Below are 26,323 nucleotides of genomic sequence, written 5' to 3'. Positions count from 1 at the left end.
CAGAGTAGCTCACCGTCAAGAATAGTTCATGAGGTTCTAGAAGCATTAGATAAGTCGTCGCATCTTGGCCTACCTGATTTAAATATCTACCTGGATAAAAGGTCAAATGTACTTACAAACGTGATGTTGTAGGATTTTCCAAAGTATGTAAACGGTTGTTGAAGACTGATAGCAGGTGAACTTCCATCATCTATCCGTGGATTGACTGTGTTTCCAGCTCCAAATGGATAAAAGTGCCCTAAAAGGAACCGGATAACATGAGCAGGCTAGAAGTAACTGCTAAGCATATGCTTTTATTTGATGTTTTGCTTAATTTTAAGACACTCTGCCATCTCTGTTTTTTTAAATACATTTTAAGAGACAAGATCATCATTTAGAGATCGACTAAATCTGAGCAAGTTTTTTAAAAAACCTCTCAAAGAAAATCCTGACTGTGTGTCCAGATTATTTTCATGGTTAACATCTCAGCACCTTAAACTGAACTAATCCCGCACCAATAATGAGCTTCCAAACATACCAGTTATGATAAGTATGAGAACTCTTGATCTATACCCTCAAATGGTGCAAGAAACCCCGGATAACCAGCAGGCATTATTACTGTAAATGCTATTTTTGTAAAATCTGGTGGACTTGCGTGTTTAGTGTGGTGAGTAAGTCAGTGATGAGTCCTGCAAATATTATCATGATAGGTGTCCAACCTGGTACAACCCTGCACCCGCTGTTTGTGGCTGGTAAAACTGGACCAAAGCATCAAGTTGGTGAAAAAAATTACATTCAATTTTTCCATACTGAACTACGGAACTACGGTGTAGTAGTTAGGGTCACCAGATATGGTGCAGGTCTTACGTGAATTATTTTGGCAGCTATACTGTAAAGCATCAGGACGGCAGGCTTGAGAGAAGCTGCACGGCTCTAAGCTGCACTGGAGGCCCGACCGGGTGCAGGTGCATCTTTCCTGGCAGGTGGCATCAGTCCAGAATGAGACATCAAGTGGCACAGTGTCGTCTGACAAGATAAAGTAGTTCAGTTAGATCTCAGTGTGCTACATGCTGATGTTTGATGTCTTCTGAAGTGACATTACTGTTAAATTGGCATCCTCTTGATCCTTGATCCACACGGAAGGCCCATCTGCCCAAGACATTCACATTGCTGCTGTATGTAAAAACGGTGTAGTTATACTGAAATGAGCCAGGGATTGAGAAGTAGTAGCTGGAGTTGTCTGTGGTGTAACCAGCCTAGAAATGACCAAAAATAAAATAAATCAAGGTAACATTGTAGATTTTTTCCTCCCTCTAGATTAAATTACGATGATATTATCACAGCGTTATGTTTACCTGTACAGATCGGATTGTTGGAGCAATCTCACCATAGTTCATCAATATGAATGATCGAGCACCGTTAGAAATCAAAACTGCTTGGAAAGACGTTTCCTAAATATATTAAGGGACAAAGTGTCAGACACTAATTGAAGGCCTGTTTTTCCACATTTTTAATAAACAGTTTAAAAATCACATTATAGGTTAGAAAAAAAATCTTACAGTTTCAGTGGTTAGGTAGTAAGCTACTTTACTCCATGTTGCAACAAAGACCCAAGTAGCGCTGAAGCTCAGCTCTGGGAAGTACTGATTGATGTCTTGGGTAGCTCGAGCGAGAACGTCACCTGAAGTGTACTGCTGATATGAGACGACACCATTTCCACGATTATCAAGGTTTGTCCAAAATGGAGCAATGAGGTCGATTCCACCATACTTAGGAAACTGGTACGGACTGTAGCTGTACCACGGCTGAATAAAGCTCAGGTGTCCATTATTGTTTACCTGCAGATTAAAGCCAGATTTCAGTTCATATGTTTTGGAAGCTTTCTTCTAATCAGAGTAGCTCACCGTCAAGAATAGTTCATGAGGTTCTAGAAGCATTAGATAAGTCTTCACATCTTGGCCTACCTGATTTAAATATCTACCTGGATAAAAGGTAAAATGTACTTACAAACGTGATGTTGTAGGATTTTCCAAAGTATGTAAACGGTTGTTGAAGAGTGATAGCAGGTGAACTTCCATCATCTATCCGTGGATTGACTATGTCTCCAGCTCCAAATGGATAGAAGTGCCCTAAAAGGAACCGGATAACAGGAGCAGGCTAGAAGTAACTGCTAAGCATATGCTTTTATTTGATGTTTTGCTTAATTTTAAGACACTCTGCCATCTCTGTTTTTTTAAATACATTTTAAGAGACAAGATCATCATTTAGAGATCGACTAAATCTGGGCAAGTTTTAAAAAAACATCTCAAAGAAAATCCTGACTGTGTGTCCAGATTATTTTCATGGTTGTCATCTCAGCACCTTAAACTGAACTAATCTCGCACCAATTATGAGCTTCCAAACATACCAGTTATGATAAGTATGAGAACTCTTGATCTATACCCTCAAATGGTGCAAGAAACCCCGGGTAACCAGCAGGAATTATTATTGTAAATGCTGTTTTTGTAAAATCTGGTGGACTTGCATGTTTAGTGTGGTGTGTAAGTCAGTGATGAGTCCTGCAAATATTATCATGATAGGTGTCCAACCTGGAACATCCCGGCACCCACTGTTTGTGGCTGGTAAAACTGGACCAAAGCATTAAGTTGGTGATAGAATTAAGAAAAAAATTACATTCAATTTTACCGTACTGAACTACGGAACTACGGTGTAGTAGTGAGGGTCACCAGATATGGTGCAGGTTTTACTTGGAATATTTTGGCAGCTATACTGAAGAGCATCAGGAAAACAGGCTTGAGAGAAGCTGCACGGCGCTGAGCTGCACTGGAGGCCCGACCGGGTGCAGGTGCATCTTTCCTGGCAGGTGGCATCAGTCCAGAATGAGACGTCAAGTGGCACAGTGTTATCTGATAAGATAAAGTAGTTCAGTTAGATCTCAGTGTGATACATGCTACTGTTTAATGGCTTCTGAAGTGACATTACTGTTAAATTGGCATCCTCTTGATCCTTGATCCACGCGGAAGGCCCATCTGCCCAAGACATTCACATTGCTGCTGTATGTAAAAACGGTGTAGTTATACTGAAATGAGCCAGGGATTGAGAAGTAGTAGCTGGAGTTGTCTGTGGTGTAACCAGCCTAGAAATGACCAAAAATAAAATAAAACAAAAGTAACATTGTAGATTTTTTTTCTTCCTCCAGATTAAATTACGATGATATTATCACAGCATTATGTTCACCTGTACAGATCGGCTTGTTGAAGCAATCGTACCATAGTTCATCAATATGAATGATTTAGCACCATTAGAAATCAACACTGCTTGGAAAGACGTTTCCTAAATATATCAAAGGACAAAGTGTCAGACACTACTTGAATACCTATTTTTCCACATTTTTAATAAACAGTTTAAAAATCACATTATAGGTTAGAAAAAAATCTTACAGTTCCAGTGATTGGGTAGTAAGCTACTTTATTCCATGTTGCAACAAAGACCCAAGTAGCGCTGAAGCTCAGCTCTGGGAAGTACTGATTGATGTCTCGGGTAGCTCGAGCGAGAACGTCGCCTGAAGTGTACTGCTGATATGAGACGACACCATTTCCACGATTATCAAGGTTTGTCCAAAATGGAGCAATGAGGTCGATTCCACCATACTTAGGAAACTGGTACGGATTGTAGCTGTACCACGGCTGAATAAAGGTCAGGTGTCCATTGTTGTTTACCTGCAGATTACAGCCAGATTTCAGTTCATATGTTTTGGAAGCTTTCTTCTAATCAGAGTAGCTCACCGTCAAGAATAGTTCATGAGGTTCTAGAAGCATTAGATAAGTCTTCGCATCTTGGCCTACCTGATTTAAATATCTACCTGGATAAAAGGTAAAATGTACTTACAAACGTGATGTTGTAGGATTTTCCAAAGTATGTAAACGGTTGTTGAAGAGTGATAGCAGATGAACCTCCATCATTTATCCGTGGATTGACTGTGTCTCCAGCTCCAAACGGATAAAAGTGCCCTAAAAGGAACCGGATAACATGAGCAAGCTAGAAATAACTGCTAAGCATACACTTTTATTTTATGTTTTTTCTTAATTTTAAGACAATCTGCCATCTCTGTTTTTTAAAATACATTTTAAGAGACAAGATCATCATTTAGAGATCGACTAAATCTGGGCAAGTTTAAAAAAAAAAAAAAACGTCTGAAAGAAAATCTTGACTGTGTGTCCATATTCCATTTACCTTTTCAGCATTTAGTGGACACTTTTATCCAAAGAGACTTACACAATGAGCTGAACACAATGAGCAATTGAGGGTAAAGGGCCTTGCTCAGGGACCAAACAGTGGCAACTTGGTGGTGGCGGGGCTTGAACCGGCTAATGCGGCTGGGACTCGGTTGTTTGAGTGCACCAATGAGCATCTGAGCAGTGATAAAGGTATGTATTTGTAGTAGTATTATAACATTGAAATGTATCTGAGCATAGAGTATGAGTGGCAAAATATTCTTAGCATGTTTAGCTAAGCCCTAAAGTATTGTTTTTTTTATTTTTTTATTTATAGGTTACTTGATCGAATACAGAGCGTCAGCCACTGTTCTTTTCTGCCTGTTTTCTTTTGTATTTTAACTCTAAACTATTTTTACAGTGTGTGGGAACTGTTCACTATATTCATATTGAATGTCCAATTGTGTAGTGGTTCTTGCAGTGTTGGACTTAAAGATTTGAAGTGTAATGGAATACTTTGTGATTGGAGTGTATTTTGGGTACTCGTTATAATAGTTCTGGCTAGAGGTGGACTACTGGGGTTTCTTTTATACTTTAAATTATCATACTAAGCCAAGTGGAAATCTTATTGTTTTTAATAAGTTTTGCTAATTACTGGTATAATAAAGGTCGTCATATTGATTTCTCTTTGTGACGGTGTATTTATTATCTTGGATTGGAGTTCCCCTTACCTCCAGGTTTAAACTAAGGGGTGACGTTGTCAGTTAATTTTATTTCTGAAATAGCCGTGCTACAATCAGTATGAGAACTCTTGATCTATACCCTCAAATGGTGCAAGGAACCCCGGGTAACCAGCAGGCATTATTATTGCATGTTTAGTGTGGTGTGTAAGTCCTGCAAATATTATCATGATAGGTGTACAACCTGGTACAACCCGGCACCCACTGTTTGTGGCTGGTAAAACTGGACCAAAGTTGGTGATGTAATCAAGAAAAAAATTACATTAGATTTTTGGGTAAAGCATATACAAGTGAGGAAAATAAGTATTTGACACACTGCTGATTTTGCAAGTTTTCCCACCTACAAAAAATGGAGAGGCCTGTAATTTTTATTGTAGGTACTATTTGAAAAAATATAATAAACTTCAGGAGAGATCTTAAATTATTAAACTTTCTTTTAAACTAAGGAATCTGTGTTTTAATTATTCAATCACATGAAAACACAGTTACAACTACTAGTAATAATAATCCTTGAAATAATGATGAATTTATTCTCCCTTTTGGAGATTATTTATTACATTTAGCATTACCTCACTGTTTTAAATATTTTTTCCATGGATTTCTAGTCTGTCAGGTTTAGGCAGCATCACTAAATAACTTGGCGAGTAAAACCTCAGTTTTATAAATCAGCTTTAACTCAAATTTGTTCATTAAGTATCAAAAACATTTTAGATTTACATGTTCTTCAGTAATCCAGGTTGTCAGCATATCACATTAAACTGCTTCCTACCAAGGCTGAGCTGCCACTTGACTTCAATTACAACCTTTAAAGGTTTAAGGAGCCCTGGAGTAGATCTGGACAAGCAGCATTATGATTCTAATGCACTTCTGGTTGACTTTCATGTTCAGTGTGGTGTGCAAGTCGGTGATTAGATAAAAGTCCTGCAAATATTATGATGACAAACAAAAAAAAAAAAACTAAATTTTGTAAATAAATACATTTGTTTGGTCACGACAACTAGAATTAAAGGTACAGCATTCAAACCCAACAATGCTTTAGCTACTGTCAAGCACGTATACTGAGGCTGTTTATTGCCAGTAAAACTGGAGCATAGCAAAAAATTACATCAAATATTTTTGGCACAATAGCCAAAGGGTCAAAACTTGGACAAACATCAGGTGTAGCAGCAGGACAGTGGGACAAAAGACAAATGAAAACTAACAAAGGTGGTTGAACTTACCAGTTCTGTCACATATAAAAGTTCTATTTAAAAAAAGCAAGAAATGAGCTGGCAAAGAAGATAGAGAGAAGCAAATATACATGGGCACTGTTGGTCAAGAAAGACTCAACTGATGAAGCTGTTGAGTGGGGTGAGGTCAGCATTCTGTACTGGACACTGGAGTTTCTTTAAACCGCTTTGTGTGAAAAGGTAAAGGACCAGACCGTGTTCGAATAGGACAGGACCTTTCCTAAACTGTTGATGCAAAGTTGGAATCATATTATTTCTTTCATAGAATTGATTTATTACACCTGTTAGCAACTGCTGTGGCTGAAACACAAGAATTAAAAAAGATGTCCAAGTACTTTTGTCTCTGCTGTGAACAGTTTAAATACCTCTGATTTAGACCTGCAGAGAGAGGTTGAGGTGTTTAATGTCTTTGATCAGTGAAGATTAGTGTTATTGTAAGAATAATGACCATCAACCGTGTACATTTTTTAAAAAACTGATCTCAAGTTTCCAGAAGCACAACAAAAAAACTCGACTCCTCAGATTACCTGTGACTTGTGCTTCCACCCGTCCACCTATAAAATAAATAAAAATTCACTTTAATGATGAGGAAAGATTGAAAAGCGTATTGTTAAATCTAGATATAAAGTATTGATATTTATTTATTTTAGAGCTTACTGTTAATGATGAGCAGTAGTGTCACACACAGAGCGAGTAAACGTGGCATCGTGAATCACTGTGTCCACGTCACAGCTACCTAACAATGAATAACATGGTGAGGTTCTTACATTTACAGTATCTGTTATTTATAATATATATATATTACACGATATACAGTATATTTATACAACAGTTATTCGTGATAACAGCACAGCCTTTTCAAACCACAACTGTATTACTCCGCTGACACGTTGCCAGTAACGACAAGCTTCATGCACACAAGGCGCCGGTTGTTTTGTAGGTCTATTTGTGCTCGTACACATCCATAAATTGATAAAATGGATGACTTTCAAATAACATTCGACCTGCAGCCCGTTTGGTCAGACTCTGAAGAAGAGTGTGACAGCAAACGCACATCAAATTCTAATTCAGTAAACGCTGTTAGGTCGGCTGCAGTGACGGAAGAACAGCTGAATACGCTGGAATTGACAAGAAACTAACAGAATACAATTCGGCAAACAAGGTGGGCTATGAAGTGCTTTACAGTCTGGCTGTTACAAAATAACATTCAGGTTAATTTGGCAACAATTGAAAAGGCTGAGCTGAACTCAATACTTCGACACTTCTATGGCTCTATCCGTGCCACAAAAGGTGAGCCCTATAGTATCAGCAGTTATCTCGGACTGCGCACGGGGCTCAACAGGTACCTTAACAAACCTCCACTTAGTCGTTCCTGGTATTTAAAGAATGACCCTGAGTTTAAGCCTGCAAACAATGTCTTCCTCGAAACAATTAAAACAATTAGACGCGCAGGCAGAGACAAAACGACCCATCATCCATCGATTTCACCCGCAGATTTCGCCCTCGCCTCTGGCACGTGCCTGTGACCAAATCACAGCCGTGATGTTATTCGCGATAAAACACACTCCCTCTCATGTTCTATTGCTTAAATACAGTACATGGTGTGTATACTACGGTGCACGTTTAACAGCAAGTACAGGACACAACAGTGTAAATGTGTCTATAGCAGTGTGTATACTACAGTGCATGTATAACAGTAAGCACAGTACATATTATAGTGTATAGTACAATACATGTAACAGTATATTAGCAGTATTAACACTTAACATTAGAGGGTGGTGTATGCATAGCATTTGTGTTTACACATGGTGTATAACATATCAATACCAAAAATATGAGTATATACAGTGGGGCCAAAAAGTATTTAGTCAGCCACTGATTGTGCAAGTTCTCCTACTTAGAAAGATGAGAGAGGTCTGTAATTTACATCATAGGTACACTTCAACTATGAGAGACAAAATCTGAAAAAAAAATTCAGGAAATCACATTGTAGGATTTTTAAAGAATTTATTTGTAAATGATGGTGGAAAATAAGTATTTGGTCAAAAATTAAAGTTTAACTCAATACTTTGTAAAATAACCTTTGTTGGCAATGACAGAGGTCAAACGTTTCCTGTAAGTCTTCACCAGGTTTGCACACACTGTAGCTGCTATTTTGGCCCATTCCTCCATGCAGATCTCCTCTAGAGCAGTGATGTTTTGGGGCAACACAGACTTTCAACTCCCTCCACAAATTTTCTATGGGGTTGAGGTCTGGAGACTGGCTAGGCCACTCTAGGACCTTGAAATGCTTTTTACGGAGCCACTCCTTCGTTGCCCGAGCAGTGTATTTGGGATCATTGTCATGCTGGAAGACCCAGCCACGTTCCATCTTCAATGCTCTCACAGATGGAAGGAGGTTTTGGCTTAAAATCTCACGATACATGGCCCCGTTCATTCTTCCCTTAACACAGATCGTCGTCCTGTCCCCTTTGCAGAAAAACAGCCCCAAAGCATGATGTTTCCACCCCCATGCTTCACAGTAGGTATGGTGCAACTCAGCATTCTGCTTCCTCCAAACACGACGAGTTGAGTTTTTACCAAAAAGTTCCATTTTGGTTTCATCTGACCACATGATATTCTCCCAATCCTCTTCTGGATCATCCATATGCTCTCTGGCAAACTTCAGACGGGCCTGGACATGTACTGGCTTAAGCAGGGGGACACGCCTGGCACTGCAGGATTTGAGTCCCTCTCGGCGTAGTGTGTTACTGATGGTCCCTTTGTTACTTTGGTCCCAGCTCTCTGCAGGTCATTCATCAGGTCCCTCTGTGTAGTTCTGGGATTTTTGTCTTCCATTTTCTTACAATTGCTCCCACAGTTGATTTATTCACACCAACCTGCTTGCCTATTGTAGATTCACTCTTCCCAGCCTGGTGCAGGTCTACAATTTTCTTTGGTCTTGGCCATGGTTGAGTTTGGAGTCTGACTGTTTGAGGCTGTGTACAGGTGTCTTTTATACAGATAACGAGTTCAAACAGGTGCCATTAATCCAGGTAACGAGTGGAGGACAGAAGAGCTTCTTAAAGAAGAAGTTACAGGTCTGTGAGAGCCAGAAATCTTGCTTGTTTGTTTTTGACCAAATACTTATTTTCCACCATAATTTACAAATAAATTCTTTAAAAATCCTACAATGTGATTTCCTGGATTTTTTTTTCTCATTTTGTCTCTCATAGTTGAAGTGTACCTATGATGAAAATTACAGACCTCTCTCATCTTTCTAAGTAGGAGAACTTGCACAATCAGTGGCTGACTAAATACTTTTTGGCCCCACTGTAACAGTATCAAATTAGACATATATAAAACATTTAAATATGCCTCGACATGACATTTTTATTCATTATGTTATGATCAATAAATATCATTCAGATGGTGCAGCACTAAATATACTAAAAGAAAAATGCTAAAATTTGATTTTAAAATCAGCTAAATCATTTAAATGTATATTTCTATTTATTATATAAGCAGTTTTGTATATTATTAAGTTGATTTCTTTATAGAGATGAATATAAAACCTGTATTTTTACCTGTGATGCCACCTCACAGTTCTTGGTCTGGTTTTTTATTTTAGTTCTAGCTGTAGGTGCTGCTGATCTCTCACCTGTACACTCTGATACACACTCTAAAAAATGATTCAGCACATTAGTAAATTAAACGTAATATAATAAGTCAGTTCAACAAAAAAAATTAAGTTTGTTACATTTGTTCAAATGTTTGAGTTTGTGCAACTTAAAAAGACATTGTTTTAGACAAACTCAAAATTGTAAACTTTTTCAACGCATTATTTTGCTTTAGTACAACATCATAGCAATTTTGAGTTGAGCCAACTAAAATATCTGAGTTGTCTGAACGAAGCAAAGAAGAGAAGAGCATCAGAAGCTCTGAGTACGTTCTGTCACCACGCATGCGCACTTCTCCGAGGTGAGTTGTAACGGTCGAGGACGACCCTGAGGCCGACACTGAGAACGCGCTGAAGTTTTGGATTTTGCCCTGACCTGCCCTGAGGTAGGTATTCAGCTATTCAACATAATACAAGTTATGTTTAAAACTTAACAAATGCATAAATTATAAACTGACTGTATAACGAGGGGAATGACTAGCATTTTAGTTTCACGTATTTTTTCAACCAAAGATTTCAAATATTGTATGGCAGACGAGTGCGAGTTCTTTTCAAATTGTTAATTTATATAAAGGTGTACGAGTGTAAACTATTTGCAAATTTGGGCTTGTCGGTGACAATTTAACCATTTTCGGTACACAGAGAGCGATGTTAGCTGATATGCTAGCGGGTTATGATGCCCATTGGTTTGAATGGCCTGGGGCTAACTGTGTTAGCTTAGTAAGCTAAACTTGTCTGTGGTACAGCACACCACTAAGCAGTCTGTTACACTTAATTATGATGCGGTATGATTGTAAGTAAGCGGCTCATTTCATGTGATTTTAATGGCTGTGAATTAGGTAAGGCCTCATTCATGGTATTCATAGTTAGCTATAGTTGCAAACTTTTAAACATTAATATGCTTATTGTCAATTTATTGAAATTTTGCTAATTTCATACATACTTGAACTTTAGCTGATTTACTGTGCATGTCTTAATTGATTATTAAACGAGAGCTAAATCATCATATTGTTTAAATTTTAATATATTATTTTAAAATTGTTTGTGTTTTTTTTGCAGATTGATATGCAATGCAATCCCAGTCCAGAAGTACTACTGAAACATTACAGATTGAGTCATTACCAAGGGCGCTCCTGGCCATTGCCGTGTTTGTATCCTGACTGTGCTTACCTGGAAAACCAGTTTGTTTATTGGTGCTAATTATACTTTTGCTGGAGTGGCACAGGTTTATGGCTTAAAATAAATGTCTGTTGTGAAAGTCAAATAAACATTTTAATAAAATTTTCTTAAATTGTCTTAAATTTCTTTCATAGCTACTTGTTAAGAGTGTAACATATTCATTTACATTTTTGTCATTTTGCAGATGCTTTTACTCAAAGAGACTTACAATTGTGGCTGAATACAATGCAAGTAATTGAGGTTTAAGGGCCTTGCTCAGGGCCCCAACAGTGGCAACTTAGTGGTGGTGGGGCTTGAACCAGCATCCCACTGAATACTAGACCAGTACCTTAACCACTGAGCTACCAACTGCCAGTTCAGATATGTAAAAAAAACTTTTGCCTGTAAAAAACATTTAGTAATTGCTTTTTTTTTTAGTAAAAAAAAACACAGTTTAGTAAACTAAAAGTAAAATGTTTAGTCAACCTTAAAAATCTAAAGGTTAAGCTGACTAAGGCAACCGGCTGCCTCACCTTTTTGAGTTTTCTCAACTTCAGGAGCCCAAGCAGTTGTGCAACTTGCTTTGCTAAGTTAGGTTGTTAGTTCACTCAAATCACTATTTAAAGTTGGACAAAATTACAATTACTATTTGATTGTACTCCGAAAAAAAATTATTTTAAGTGAACTTATAGGGAAACTAAAGAAAATAAGTACGAATGCCTGAAGTTGAGAAAGCTCAGAAAAGTGAGGCAGCTGGTTGCCAAAGCAGATGCTTTAATTTGTTGTTGCATAACAAAACATGGAATTTCCAAAGGTGCCTTTCATTTTCTTTAACTGAACTGTCATATAATTAATAAAAAAGGTTACATATACAGTTTTAAGTAGAACAGAAATACAATTTAATGTTAGAACAATTTTAATTGTTAAGTAGGTCCAAATTAACTAAGCTTCATAATATTCAGCATAATAGATTCAGATTAATTAAGCCTGATGGTGTTGAAATATATATGGTGGTTATATACAGTGCCTTGCAAAAGTATTCAGCCCCCTTGAACTTTTCAACCTTTTGCCACATTTCAGGCTTCAAACATAACGATATCAAATTGTAATTTTTTGTGAAGAATCAACAACAAGTGGGACACAATCGTGAAGTAGAACGAAATGTATTGGATATTTTAAACTTTTTTTAGAAATAAAAAACTAAAAAGTGGGGCGTGCAATATTATTCAGCCCCTTTACTTTCAGTGCAGCAAACTCACTCCAGAAGTTCAGTGAGGATCTCTGAATGATCCAATGTTGACCTAAATGACTGATGGTGATAAATAGAATCCACCTGTGTGTAATCAAGTAATCAAATAAATGCACCTGCTCTGTGACAGTCTCAGAGTTCTGTTTAAAGCGCAGAGAGCATCATGAAGACCAAGGAACACACCAGGCAGGTCCGAGATACTGTTGTGGAGAAGTTTAAAGCCGGATTTGGATACAAAAAGATTTCCCAAGCTTTAAACATCTCAAGGAGCACTGTGCAAGCGATCATATTGAAATGGAAGGAGTATCAGACCACTGCAAATCTACCAAGACCCGGCCGTCCCTCTAAACTTTCAGCTCAAACAAGGAGAAGACTGATCAGAGATGCAGCCAAGAGGCCCATGATCACTCTGAATGAACTGCAGAGATCTACAGCTGAGGTGGGAGACTCTGTCCATAGGACACAATCAGTCGTACACTGCACAAATCTGGCCTTTATGGAAGAGTGGCAAGAAGAAAGCCATTTCTCAAAGATATCTATAAAAAGTCACCTGGGAGACACACCAAACATGTGGAAGAAGGTGCTCTGGTCAGATGAAACCAAAATCGAACTTTTTGGCCACAATGCAAAACGTTATGTTTGGCGTAAAAGCAACACAGCTCATCACCCTGAACACACCATCCCCACTGTCAAACATGGTGGTGGCAGCATCATGGTTTGGGCCTGCTTTTCTTCAGCAGGAACAGGGAAGATGGTTAAAATTGATGGGAAGATGGATGGAGCCAAATACAGGACCATTCTGGAAGAAAACCTGTTGCAGTCTGCAAAAGACCTGAGACTGGGACGGTGATTTATCTTCCAACAAGACAATGATCCAAAACATAAAGCAAAATCTACAATGGAATGGTTCACAAATAAACGTATCCAGGTGTTAGAATGGCCAAGTCAAAGTCCAGACCTGAATCCCATCGAGAATCTGTGGAAAGAGCTGAAAACTGCTGTTCACAAACGCTCTCCATCCAACCTCACTGAGCTCGAGCTGTTTTGCAAGGAAGAATGGGCAAAAATTTCTGTCTCTCGATGTGCAAAACTGATAGAGACATACCCCAAGCGACTTGCAGCTGTAATCGCAGCAAAAGGTGGCGCTACAAAGTATTAACGCAAGGGGGCTGAATAATATTGCACGCCCCACTTTTCAGTTTTTTATTTCTAAAAAAAGTTTAAAATATCCAATACATTCCGTTCCACTTCACGATTGTGTCCCACTTGTTGTTGATTCTTCACAAAAAATTACAATTTCATATCGTTATGTTTGAAGCCTGAAATGTGGCAAAAGGTTGAAAAGTTCAAGGGGGCTGAATACTTTTGCAAGGCACTGTATATACAGTATATGTGTGCAAGCCCTTTTGCTGCTTGTTAATTGTTTGCACTTTTAATAAATGCAGATATTGTATTTGATGTCTAGAAATTGATTTATTTGAGTGGTAGTTAAGTGTGCTTGTATTTTAAGTAATACAAAAGCAAAAAAAATTAAGGCAATAGTTTGCATGGATCTTTCTATGTTGGGAGAACTTTAAAAAATGAGTTGGTACAACTTGAATTTGTAGTCCTTCATTTTGACTTTATTTAGTTGTATTTATAACAAAACTTGAGTAGATTCAACTTAAAAATCAACTCAAAATATTTAAGTTGACTCAACATAGTGATTTTAGTTATACTGTGATAATTTATTTAAGTATATTTTAAGTGGCATAGATAGGTTCCATTTACTTAATAGAACAGAAAGTTAATTCAACTCAAAAAGATCCATGCAAACACTTGCCTTAATTTTTTAAAGTAATTTCAACACCTCATTTTTTACAGTGCAGGCTCCCGACTCTCACCATTATTTATAGACATATATTTCTATATGTGTAATTGTATGGAAAAATGTGGGCGAATCAGGAGTGTATCTAATTAATCACGCAAAAAATGTTCAAACAATAGCTGAAACCAGTTCTGTAGCTCATTAGAAAACGTTGAGCTTAACTAATTATCTTATTAATTTAATTAATGAACTCAGCGGTTTGTCTTGATGCTACCACGTAGTTACACCATGTTAAGCTTCACACATACAGCTGCTTTATAGAGACACTGGACAGAAAAACAGCGCTTTATACTAAATATAATATAGAAAACATCTACACTCCTGGTAATGCTTTACACGAGCTTTTGGAGTGTCTGTGGGGATTTGTTCCCAACGAGATGTGTTCATGTGCTGACGTGTGTACAGTATTTCATATATAAACAGTGTAAATCAAGCACAAGTGTTGAAAAAGTAAAAATAACGTTTAACAATGTGTATGTATATTTGACGTGAATATATCTGCTCTATTAGCAAAAAAAACAAGCATTATGGGGAAGCGATTGTCGTACTGGACGTTGTTCTCCGCCGTGGTAATAATAGTTTTATACTGGATGATTGTCTGATGTCTGAGACATCATTTATTTATTCATCTTTTATTATAGTATTTCTTGTTCTAGGCCAATAAACATCCAAAAATGAAGAAAAAAAACATGAACTGATTCTGCAGTAAACAAGGAGCAACAACAATCAAATATATTTCAAAAAGTTATTTGGTTCATTTTAGTTAAAAATGTTTCTTAAAAGTGCATGAAGCAGAACGCTGATTAAAATGTGTTAAATGTTGTACTAGTTACACAGTGACGTGACCAGTTCTGCCTGTATTACAGAACTGACACAGTAAAGAACTACACAGTAAAAATATTATCAATGTAAATATTGTGACGACGGTGAGACGTTAGTAAACAACATTGTTTTGTTTTTAGAATAACCTTATTTTTTTTAAGAAAATTGTTCCTGTTTGAATTACAAGGGCAGAAAAAAATACGGCAGACACAAAAGTCAGAACTGGGGACACGGCGTAACGTTATTATTACTTTTTGCTCTGTCTTCTCAACACTTGTGCTTGATTTACACTGTTTATATGAAGTAAATAGACAGGGTTCTCCCCGTGTCCGTGTGGGTTTCCTCCCACAGTCCAAAAACATGCCACCAGGCTAATTGGAAACACTGAATTGTCCTATGATACCTGGCCGCTAGATGCACAGACCAGTGCATTGTAGTGCCGGTCCCAAGCCCGGATAAATAGGGAGGGTCGTGTCAGGAAGGGCATCCGGCGTAAAAACTGTGCCAAATCCTGCCGGCGACCCCTAAAGGGAAGAAGCTGGAAATGCCGACCCCGTAACCGAAAAAATGAGACAAAGGCTGAGGAACAACATATGAAGTAAATAGATGCCTGTCAGCACATGAACACGCTTGTGTGTTTATTTCCGGTTTAACTGATGAGAAAAATGATGATTTCAGAAAATTAAAATACGAGCAGTTTGTCAATTTCTGCTTGTTTGTTATTTGATTTTTTTTCTTTAAAACAAAAACTAATGACGGCCCATCTTGTTTTTCAACTTTGGAATTTGAAGTGAAAAACGAATGACCAAAGGTATATGGACCCTTTCCAAACTAGGTCCAATCTATTCAAATTGCAGCTTGATGCACCTGACCACAATATTAAATGCTAAAGGGTTTGTGAACTTCATACGTATAAGAGACACATCAGCTGAAACTATAAAAAGAAATTAAAATGTACATGTTCTTTGTATATTTACAGAAACACACATCAGCAAAAAAAAAAAATTTGTCCCTGGTGTACTTACACAGCTCTTTGGTCTTGGCCATGGTGAAGAGGTTGGAGTGTGATTGATTGAGTGTGTGGACAGGTGTCTTTTATACAGGTAACAAGTACAAACAGGTGCAATAAATACAGGTAATGAGTGCAGAATAGGAGGAGCTTCTTAAAGAAAAACTAACAGGTCTGTGAGAGCCAGAATTCTTGCTGGTTGGTAGGTGATCAAATACTTATGCAATAAAATGCAAATTAATTATTTAAAAATCATACAATGTGATTATCTGGATTTTTTTTAGATTCTGTCTCTCACAGTTGAAGTGTACCTACGATAAAAATTACAGGCCTCTCCATTCTTTGTAGGTGGGAAAACTTGTATCAAATACTTATTTTCCTCACTGTATATAACAGTATCAAATTAGACATATATAAAACATTTAAATATGCCTCGACATTACATTTTTATTCATTGTTATGATCAATAAATATTGTTCAGATGGTGCAGCACTAAATATACTAAAAGAAAGAAAAAAAAATGCTAAAATTTGATTTTAAAATCAGCTAAATCATTTAAATGTACATTTCTATTTATTACATACACAGTTTTGCATATTATTAAGTTGATTTCTTTATAAAGATGAATATAAAACCTGTATTCTTACCTGTGATGCCACCTCACAGTTCTTGGTCTGGTTTTTTATTTTAGTTCTAGCTGTAGGTGCTGATGATCTCTCACCTGTACACTCTGATACAGGCTCCCGGCTCTCACCATTATTTATAGATATATATTTATATATGTGTAATTGTATGGAAAAATGTGGGTGAATCAGGAGTGTATCTAATTAATCACGCAAGAAATGTTCAAACAATAGCTGAAACCAGTTCTGTAGCTCTTTGGAGAACACTGAGCTTAACTAATTATCTCAAATTAAAAACCCTGCCGTAAAACTGTGGTGGTTCACATACAAACATAAAGCTGATTAATAAACTCAGCGGTTTGTCTTGATGCTACCACGTAGCTACACCATGTTAAGCTTCACACATACAGCTGCTTTATAGAGACACTGGACAGAAAAATGGCGCTTTATACAGAAATGAAAACTCGGGTAAACGCACAGGTGGAGGAGTGTGCGTTTATGTAAACGACAAGTGGTGCCGTACGGTAGATGGTGTGTAATTCCGATCTTGAACTTTTACTTGTAAGTTTTAGACCTTTTTATCTACCCCGGGAATTTGGGAGTATTTTAATTTGTGCTGTTTATATTCCACCAGACTGCAGAGGTCGCAGCCTCCACGATAGCGGACTGTGTTTTTAAACAACTACAAAGCTCCCCTGAAGCCCCCTGTTTTATTATGGGTGATTTTAATCATTGTAAATTGGAAATGGCACTTCCTGGATTTGACCAATATGTGGATTGCTGTACTCGAGGCAATAAGGTTTTGGATAAGTGTTATGGAAATATTAAAAATGTAATTCCGACCATAATGTAGTCTGTCTTCTTCCATCCTATAAGCCAGTTTTTAAAAGGTGTACAAAGATAAAATCGATGGGGAATTTCATCATAATGACTCGAGGAAAATGTGGGAGTCCTTAAAGTCTATGTCTAATATGAGTGCAGGTAAAAGGTGCATTAGTATAGTAAATGAAGCTGGGAAAGCCAATTTGTTTTACAAATCGGCTTTCTATAACCATTGCACTTTCTTTCCGGTTTTGTTGGACCGATCCTGCGGCTTTCTTTTGGTTTTGGCATTCCCGGATTCTATAGATTTCATTCATTACCCTTTCCGCGCTTCATAAGTGCGAAAGGCCTTAGTTCTCTCGTGTGCTGCTGTAGCTCAGTGGAGAGTGTCACCACCTTGTATCCCAGCTATCGGGATTCGCGGCTCCACTTAGCTGTTTTTGTGTTTTCTTTTTTTTCTCTCTTCTTTTAGCCGGCATTGCCCACAGCGTCGATCGGGATTCGCCTGATTTGTCCTTAGTTCTCGTTTGCTGTTATTTTGTCCCTTTTATATTCTTTATTTAATAAAATTATTTATGGTTATCTGCATTCTGGGTCCGCCTCCTTTCTTCATAACAGAACTAAATGAATTCTTTTGTAGATTTTATTTAAGTGATGGTACTACAACACAGCCTCTAGGGTATAAACTAAGGAACAATAAGCCAAGTCCCAGATTACTGATTGATCAACTTGCAGTACAGAATTTGTTTTTAAATTTGGGTCACAAAAAGGCTACAGGGCAAGACGGGATTTCAGCATTCATGTTAAAATTGTGTGGAGTGGAGTTAGCTGAAGCATGGTGTCCCATTTTTCAAAGGTCACTGGACACAGGAATTGTGCCAGATATTGGGAAAAAATCTACTATTGTACCAATTCCTAAAAACACGTGTTGTATAGGTATTCCCCAGGGCTGCGTTAGTTCTCCTCTGTTGTTTACACTCTATACCAATGACTGTAGGAGTATATATCCCAATGATTTTTTGTTTAAGTGCTCGGATGACACTGCCATTCTAAGTCTAATGCAGAAGAATGACGGTGTTAATGACTACTTTGCTGAGGTATGACATTAATTTCCTCAAACTGAATATTAAGAAGACACAAGAGATTGTATTTGATCACAAAAGAATTGGTGACCACAGTCCAGTGGTTATTTATAACAATTCCATATCTCAGGTGTCTTCTTACAAGTATCTTGGGGTTTATATTGACAGTGCACTTGGATGGTGAACCCATGTAGAGTATCTCTGTGCCAGACTGCAACAGAGGCTGTACTTTCTGAGGAGACTTCGTAGCTTTGAAGTGGACCAAAGGATTATGATTCTGTTTTATAAGACCATATTAGAGAGCATTGCAAGTTACAGTATTTCTGTCTGGTTTGGTGGCCTTTCAACCCAGCTAACGAATAAGTTTGCTAGTGCTGTCAAAAATGCCTGGAAAATTATTGGGGGCAATCAGTACTCCTCATTGGGTGCAGTCTATGAGCGGTCAGTGCTGAGGCTGGCAAGGAATATTACTTCTGACCCCGACCATGTTATGTTCTCAGAATACCATCTTCTCTCCTCTGGAAGAAGATTCAGAATGCCATTGTGTAGATTGTATAGGTTTAAAAACTCTTTTGTACCACTTCTATTACTATTCTTAATTCCAACAGGTGAGCAGAGTAGGGGAGGAATTTTTTATGTATTTTTAATGAGTGTTGAGATTCAATGTTTTCATTGTATAGTAAATTGTTGTTGACTGTTTAATGTGTGATGTTTGATGTTCAATGTTTGCATTGCATAGTATGTCGCTGTATGTTTGTATAAACAATATGTTGGGCCCTGGGGTGGCCCAAGTAAAATTTCCCCTAGTGGGACAATGAAGTAAATGAAATCAAATCAAAAAATCACCAGCGCTCTCCAACAGGTTTGTGTTGGCAGCAAGGATAATGTGTGAGTCCAGATGAGTTTAAGCTGGTTGATTATTAGATTCTCACTTATCACGTCATCAGACACAGTAAAGATGAAACTCAGGGGGGAAATGGGTATAGAGGTTTTATATTTCAGCTTTAGCAGATCCACAGGTGTACTTACTAATCACCCACATTATTCATCCCCAATCTCGCTGTTCCTTTTTCCACTTCCTCCTTCTTTGTATGGGTGGTTTTCCTGAGAAGGAACCTTCAACACTAAAAGCTGATCCTCTTAGTGTGCTTTATTAATGCTCTAGGAACTCCAGTGAGCTCCCTGACAACATAATTAAACATATTTTATGCATTCTTTATTTTTCTTTAGTCTTTTTCAGCACTTCAATATGAATCAGATTTATTTTTCCCGTTATGTTTCCTGATGATCTGGTTCATGGTTCCTGCAGCATTCTTTTTGTGTTGTTGTGTTGCCTATCCATTGTTGTCACTGATCAACTTCAGTGCTTTTTGTTCATATAAACATGTTTAGAATTCTTCTGATGCTTTACACACATTCAGGGCAATTTTAGTAGCTCCAGTTGGAGAAATGTGTCTTTTAATCAAGGTAGTATTAACTGGTCAGTTAGAGGACAGATCCCCCTATAATATATATATAATATATATTATATATATATATATATAACTTCCCTTCTAGATTAGTGATTAGCTGCAGGTTGTTTGAACTTTTAAACTTGACCTCCCATTTTAAACACAGTAAAGCACAAAACTAAAAAACAAAACAAATGTCCAGTAACTTTAGGAGGTCAGATTTGTGTTACTTGTAATGCTGTTGTAATAATGTCCTGGCATATGATAGTTTACTGCTGGTGAAATGTAAGATCCTGCGGGCTACCTGATCAGTGTCGTGCTGCATATTAGTAGTTTAGTCGCGTCACATTTGAGTAAAATAACTCGTGAAGTATTGCGAACCTCTTATGATTGTTTTTCTAACAGCTCACAATTGGCCCCGAGCTAGAATTAGGACACATGCCGATACCTTTGTAGAATGTGGAATGTTGTGTACAGTGGTGTCATCTGAATACTCCTAAATTTTACTCTTATTTTGCCTCTGTTCCAACTTTTGAAGTGTGTTAAAGGCATCAACTTCTACATTTGGTTATATTTACAAAATACATTGAAGCTGATCAGTAAAACTTTGGAAATATTTCTCTCAAATTTTATCAGCTAACTAACAATTTAAGAGAATGAACACGTCTTGAAAATTCTTCTTTTTATTGTGTTGTACAAAATTGGAATGTACAACCCCAAATCAGAAAAAAAGTTGGTACGGTATGGAAATTGTAAATAATAAAATAGTTAACACAGCAATAGTTGATGTCAGACAGGATGAACCTGAGATATTTCATTTTTTATCTGCTCAACTTCATTTCATTTATTAATAAATATCCATTCCTGCATTTCAGGCCTGCAACACATTCCAAAAAAAGTTGGGACGGTAAAGCATTCACCACTTTGTAATGTTGTCGTTCCTTTTCACCACTTAAAAGAGGTTTTGGCACCGAGGAGACCAAGTGATTTAGTGTTTCAGCTTTTATTTTGTCTCGTTCTTCCTGCAAACACGTCTTAAGCTGTACAACAGTACAGGGGGTCGTCATTCTCTATTGGAGACAGGTCAGGACTGCAGGCACATCCCTGGAAAAGATGACGTCTTGAAGGCAGCACATGTTGCTCTAAGATCTCAATGTACTTCCTGTATTAATGCTGCATCACAGAAGAGAAAATGACCTTTACCAAGTGCACTGACACACCCCATATTATGACACACTCTGATACTGACACACCCCCCCATACCATGATTCACCCTGGCACTGACACACACCCCTATACCTTGACACACCCTGTGTTAGAATCCGCGCTACCCTCACCCCGCTCTTACCTGTTTACTTTTGTTTTCTCCGGCTGTTGTTTTCATCTGTACTTCCCCATCTGTAGCTGCGTCCGAAATCGCATACTTCCATACTCAATAGTACGCGAAATGAGGACGCGAGAGCGGTTAGTATGTCCGTATACATAGTATACACAAAAAGGTACGTGAGAAGTACCCGGATGACCTACTTATTGGGCGGCCGTGTTTGAGTATGCAAGCGATGCACACTTGTGGTCCGGTCATGTATCCCATAATGCAACTGGAGCTGCGTAGTCATTCGAAGCGGAATAAGAAACAAGAAAGATAGTGGAGGGGGGGGACTGAGATGGCGGCGGGTGAAGACGTGTTTCTGTGAGAGAAATTTTATACCCTAGCTGTTCCCCTCTAACGTTCTTTTTTGAGGTGGTATACAAACTGAGAATCCGACTAATGACTTGCTGAACTTCCACATTTGCAGATTAGAGATTTTATATCAATTTTTAAAATACTTTTACCTCAGACTATTTCTTGATAGCTACCTAGCTTGTGTTAACTTTTGGGCTTAAGGACTTAAGGGCTGCTATGGCTAGTAAAGGTGAAAAACATTCTCAACAAGAAATGCATTCGTATGCTAAGGAGGCTACAAACAACAAAAACACGAAAGAAAACAGGATTCCTGAGAGTAAGAAAGAAAAAGAGCTCTCAATGACTGACTTATTAGTATTATCTTATAAACAAAAGGTCTGACAGAATTGAGTCCAAAGTCTCAAGGAATGCAGCCTGCATTGAAGCCTTGGGAGAGACAGTGGACTGCATTTACAACGAGGTGGGTGGCATTCGTATTGAAATCGATGAATTGAAGCAGAGATGTACCTCCTATCAGCAAAAAATCGAGACTGAGCATTATGGGAGGAGATGGAATCTGCAGTTATACGGTCTGCAGCACCAACTAAAGATGATTTTTTTTAAAGCCTTTGACACTGTTGAACATGAATGTATTTTTAAAACTTTAGAATATTTTAAATTTGGTGATATTTTTTAGAAAAGCTGTAACAACTCTTTATGCTAATTGTAACAGTTCAGGTAAACTAGCTAGTGGGACCACAACCAGATTTTGTCTCTCAAGAGGCATTAGACAAGGCTGCCCCCTTTCACCTTATATATTTTTGCTGATTGCACAAACTCTTTCATGTCCCATGAAAATGAATTCTTTTCAAGGTATAAATGTTTTTGGTAAAGAACTGAAAGTTTGTCAATTAGCTGACGACTGTAATATTTCTTAAAAATGGTATGGAAGTTAGTAAAGCTCTTAAGGCTATGAATATTTTTTTCTAGAGTCTCTGGTGTTAAAATAAACCTTAATAAGTGTGAGCTGTTTCCTCTAAAAAAAAAATAAAAAAACACTAGTGAAATAGAAAATATTCCAGTAAAAGAGACTGTCACATGTCTTGGTATTAAACTTTGTAAAGATGAATCTTTACGTTGCTCTGCGAACTTTGATCCCATTGTTGATTTCACTAAAAAGACATTTAATTCTTGGCTGCAAAGAGACTTGTCAATCTATGGACGTGTTTTGTTATCTAAATCTGAAGGACTTTCAAGAGCAGTTTATTTGTCTCAGGCATTATTTGTACTAAATAATGTTGCCAAAAACATGGACACATTAATGATAATTTTGTTTGGAAAAACAAGCCCCATTATTTAAAGAAGGATATTATATCCAATCTTTATGAACAGGGTGGTTTAACTGTATTAGACCATTCCACTTCAAACAACATTTTTAAGATAACTGGTTAAAAAACGTTATTAAAACTAGCTTTTCACTGTGAAATATATTCCCCATTACTTATTTGAACAACTTGGAGGGATAACTTTCCTTTTGAAATATAACTTTGATATTAATAAATTACCTATTATGCTATCTAGATAGCATACAACTTTTTCATTTGGAATAACAAATACATCACTCATCAGAATAAATCTTTCTTTTTTAAGAACTGGTTTTAAGCTAATATTCTACTAGTTTGTCAGCTGTTGAATACCGATAATAACTTTGTAAGTATTAATGAGCTTCGTCTCAAGTTTAACTGCCAAATTTCAGATAAAGAATACTTAATGGTTTTAGGATCAATATCTGACAAGAGTTTGTCTTTATTTAAAAGCTACAGCACAAATCATCATATACATGATGAACGCCAAACGGCCTGGCCTCTAATACTAGGCCAGCTGATTAGTGCGAACGACCTGCAGCTGCGTTCTGCCTATTAAATGGGCGTCGCAGCTTTGTCTTTTGTTTCCATTGTATGGCTGCGCAAGTCGCTCCCTTTTTAGGGAAAGTCTGTTACCCTATTACGCTATTAGAGCGGTCGGGTGTGTAGGTTGAAAGGCCGAGGTAAATTAGGGTTTGATTCCATTGTATGGCTGCGCAAGTCACTCCCTTTTTTAGGGAAAGTCTGGTTTCATACAGCATACAGCCAAGCTGGTGCATACAGCCAACGGCGATCCGGCTTTTTACCGAAACTATTTTTTTAGTTTTGGTTTTGTGATCCCGGATCAGTATCCAGGGATCTGTTTCCCTCTGTGCCCTTTATAGCGCGAGGGCTTCTCTTTGAACTTGCTACCAAGTAGCGCAGCGAGTAGCGTGACCGCCTCGCACGCAGGCCACCCGTGTTCGCACCTCGCGTTTTTGCCTTTTGTTTTCACGTTTGTATTTTTCTATTTTTCAGTTGCGTGCGGCACCAGCGGCTTCATTCAGGTTTTTCTCTGAATTGTTTTTTGTTCTCCTTATTTTGTGTTTTGATTAATATTATTTATTGTTTAATAAAAAAAATTATCTCTGCATCTTTGCATCGTCCCAAGCCTCTCTTTATAACAATACTGCTCCTTCAAAATCTTTATGGATCTCAATGTTTCCAGACTTAATATGGGAAGATACTTGGAGTGTACTTAAACAATATTGTATTACGAATAAAACTAAAGAAGTCTTTTTTAAGATAATACATAAGATTTATCCTGCTTTGGAAAGATTCAGACTGGATATAGATTATAGTTGTTATTTCTGTAATGGAGACAGAGAAACTATTGAGTATCTTTTTTTTCTAATGTCCCATGTATGTTTTGGCATGAGATGGTTCAATTTTTGAATAAAAAACTTAAAATTAATATGTGATTGATTTATTTTTGATACCTATGGTAAATATCATATACATCAAGCTAAATGGTGTAGTTTGTTTCAGTGCATTTAATGTAGCCCTTCTTAACTACATTAACTGTATCAAATTTTCCAAGAACAAGAAAGCTAGAAAAACTTTGGTATTACTGAAGAGTTTGGAATTGTTTCTGTGTAATGCCCACTGTGTAATGTATGTATGTTTATGTTCAACGATGTAAAAATAAAAAAAGTTAAAAAATAAAATAAAAAAAAATGATAGTGGAAAACGAGTCCTCTGTTTACAAGTGTAAGTAAGATAAATAAAATAAAAATTTTAAAAACAAATAAATAACAAAAAGACAAAATTTTGGCGAGTGGGGTTTGTAATGAGTCTGTAACTATGGTGATATTACGTCATCACGTCATCACTTGATGTTGGTAAGATGTAGTACGTACGGGTGTTGTGTGCATACTGCATACTTCTGTACTGAAAGTATGTACTTCTTTACCAGCCGAGTAGTGCATACTTCCTCCAATTTAGTACGTACTCTGTAAGTATTCGATTTCGGACGCAGCTTGTGTTTGCTGTGAGTTCCGTTTCTCCGCCCTTTCATTTACATTTACATTTTTGGCATTTAGCAGACGCCTTTATCCAAAGCGACTTACAGTACAGTTACAGTATACAGTCTGAGCAATTGAGAGTTAAGGGCCTTGCTCAAGGGCCCAACAGCAGCAACCTAGCAGTGGTGGGGCTTGAACCAGCAACCTTTGGATTACTAGTCCTGTGCCTTAACCACTAGGCTACGGCTTGCCCCTTTCATCACCTCTACCTGCCTCCTCTCGTCTTCCTCGGCCCCGGACTGCCCACCCTCGCACCCGGAAGAACACCACGGCTCCTCATCTTACATCTCGGACCCCCAGCGCCTTTTCTCCAGTACCGTCCCAGCCGCGGTACAAAGTTGGGATGGTATGCAAAATGTAAATAATAAAAACACAGCAATAGTTGATGTCAGACAGGATGAACCTGAGATGTTTCATCTTTTATCTGCTCAACTTCATTTCATTTATTAATAAACATCCATTCCTGCATTTCAGGCCTACAACACATTCCAAAAAAAAGTTGGGACAGTAAAGCATTTACCACTTTGTAATGTTGCTGTTCCTTTTCACCACTTAAAAGAGGTTTTGGCACTGAGGACACCAAGTGATTTAGTGTTTCAGCTTTTGTTTTGTCTCGTTCTTCCTGCAAACACGTCTTAAGCTGTACAACAGTACGGGGGGTCATCGTTGTTCAAAATCCTCCACACGTTCTCTATTGAAGACAGGTCAGGACTGCAGGCAGGTCCCTTGAAAAGATGACGTCTTGAAGGCAGCACATGTTGCTCTAAGATCTCAATGTACTTTTCTGTATTAATGCTGCATCACAGAAGAGAAAATGACCTTTACCAAGTGCACTGACCCACCCCATACCATGACACACTCTGATGCGGACACACCCCCCCATACCATGATTCACCCTGGCATTGACACACACTTCTATACCTTGACACACCCTGTGTTACAATCCGCGCTCCCCTCGCCCCGCTCTTACCTGTTTACTTTTCTTTTCTCCAGCTGTTATTTTCATCTGTACTTCCCCATCTGTGTTTGCTGTGAGTTCTGTTTCTCCGTCACTTTCTTGAACAACACATTACTTTGTGAGTGCATTAACTTGTTGCAGTTCAAGCTCCTTAAACTCTGTTGTTTTTCCCTGCTGTTTTCCAGCCCAGCGATCCCCATACCACCTGGCTTACCACCTTGGACTTGGCTCCTTCGCTCCTGATACCCTGGTGTCACCTCTACCTGCCTCCTCTCGTCTTCCTCGGCCCCGGACTGCTTGGGACGCCCACCCTCGCACCCGGAACAACACTACGGCTCCTCATCTCACATCTCGGACCCCCAGCACCTTCTA

At 38.0% G+C, this 26,323-nt stretch overlaps 1 protein-coding gene across 1 annotated transcript in view; it reads right to left on the bottom strand.

Moving 5' to 3' along the window:
- LOC134302507 (alpha-tectorin-like) overlaps positions 1-26,323 on the bottom strand; it is a 47,989-nt gene that overhangs the window by 17,277 nt on the left and 4,389 nt on the right. The window contains exon 2 of the mRNA XM_062987632.1: positions 3,868-3,989. Coding sequence (XP_062843702.1) covers positions 3,868-3,989 — 122 coding nt within the window. The remainder of the gene's footprint in view (positions 1-3,867; positions 3,990-26,323) is intronic.

Source organism: Trichomycterus rosablanca, chromosome 2, assembly GCF_030014385.1.
Source record: "Trichomycterus rosablanca isolate fTriRos1 chromosome 2, fTriRos1.hap1, whole genome shotgun sequence".
NCBI classification, from domain to species: domain Eukaryota; kingdom Metazoa; phylum Chordata; class Actinopteri; order Siluriformes; family Trichomycteridae; genus Trichomycterus; species Trichomycterus rosablanca.
This window is presented reverse-complemented; position numbering and strand designations above follow the sequence as displayed.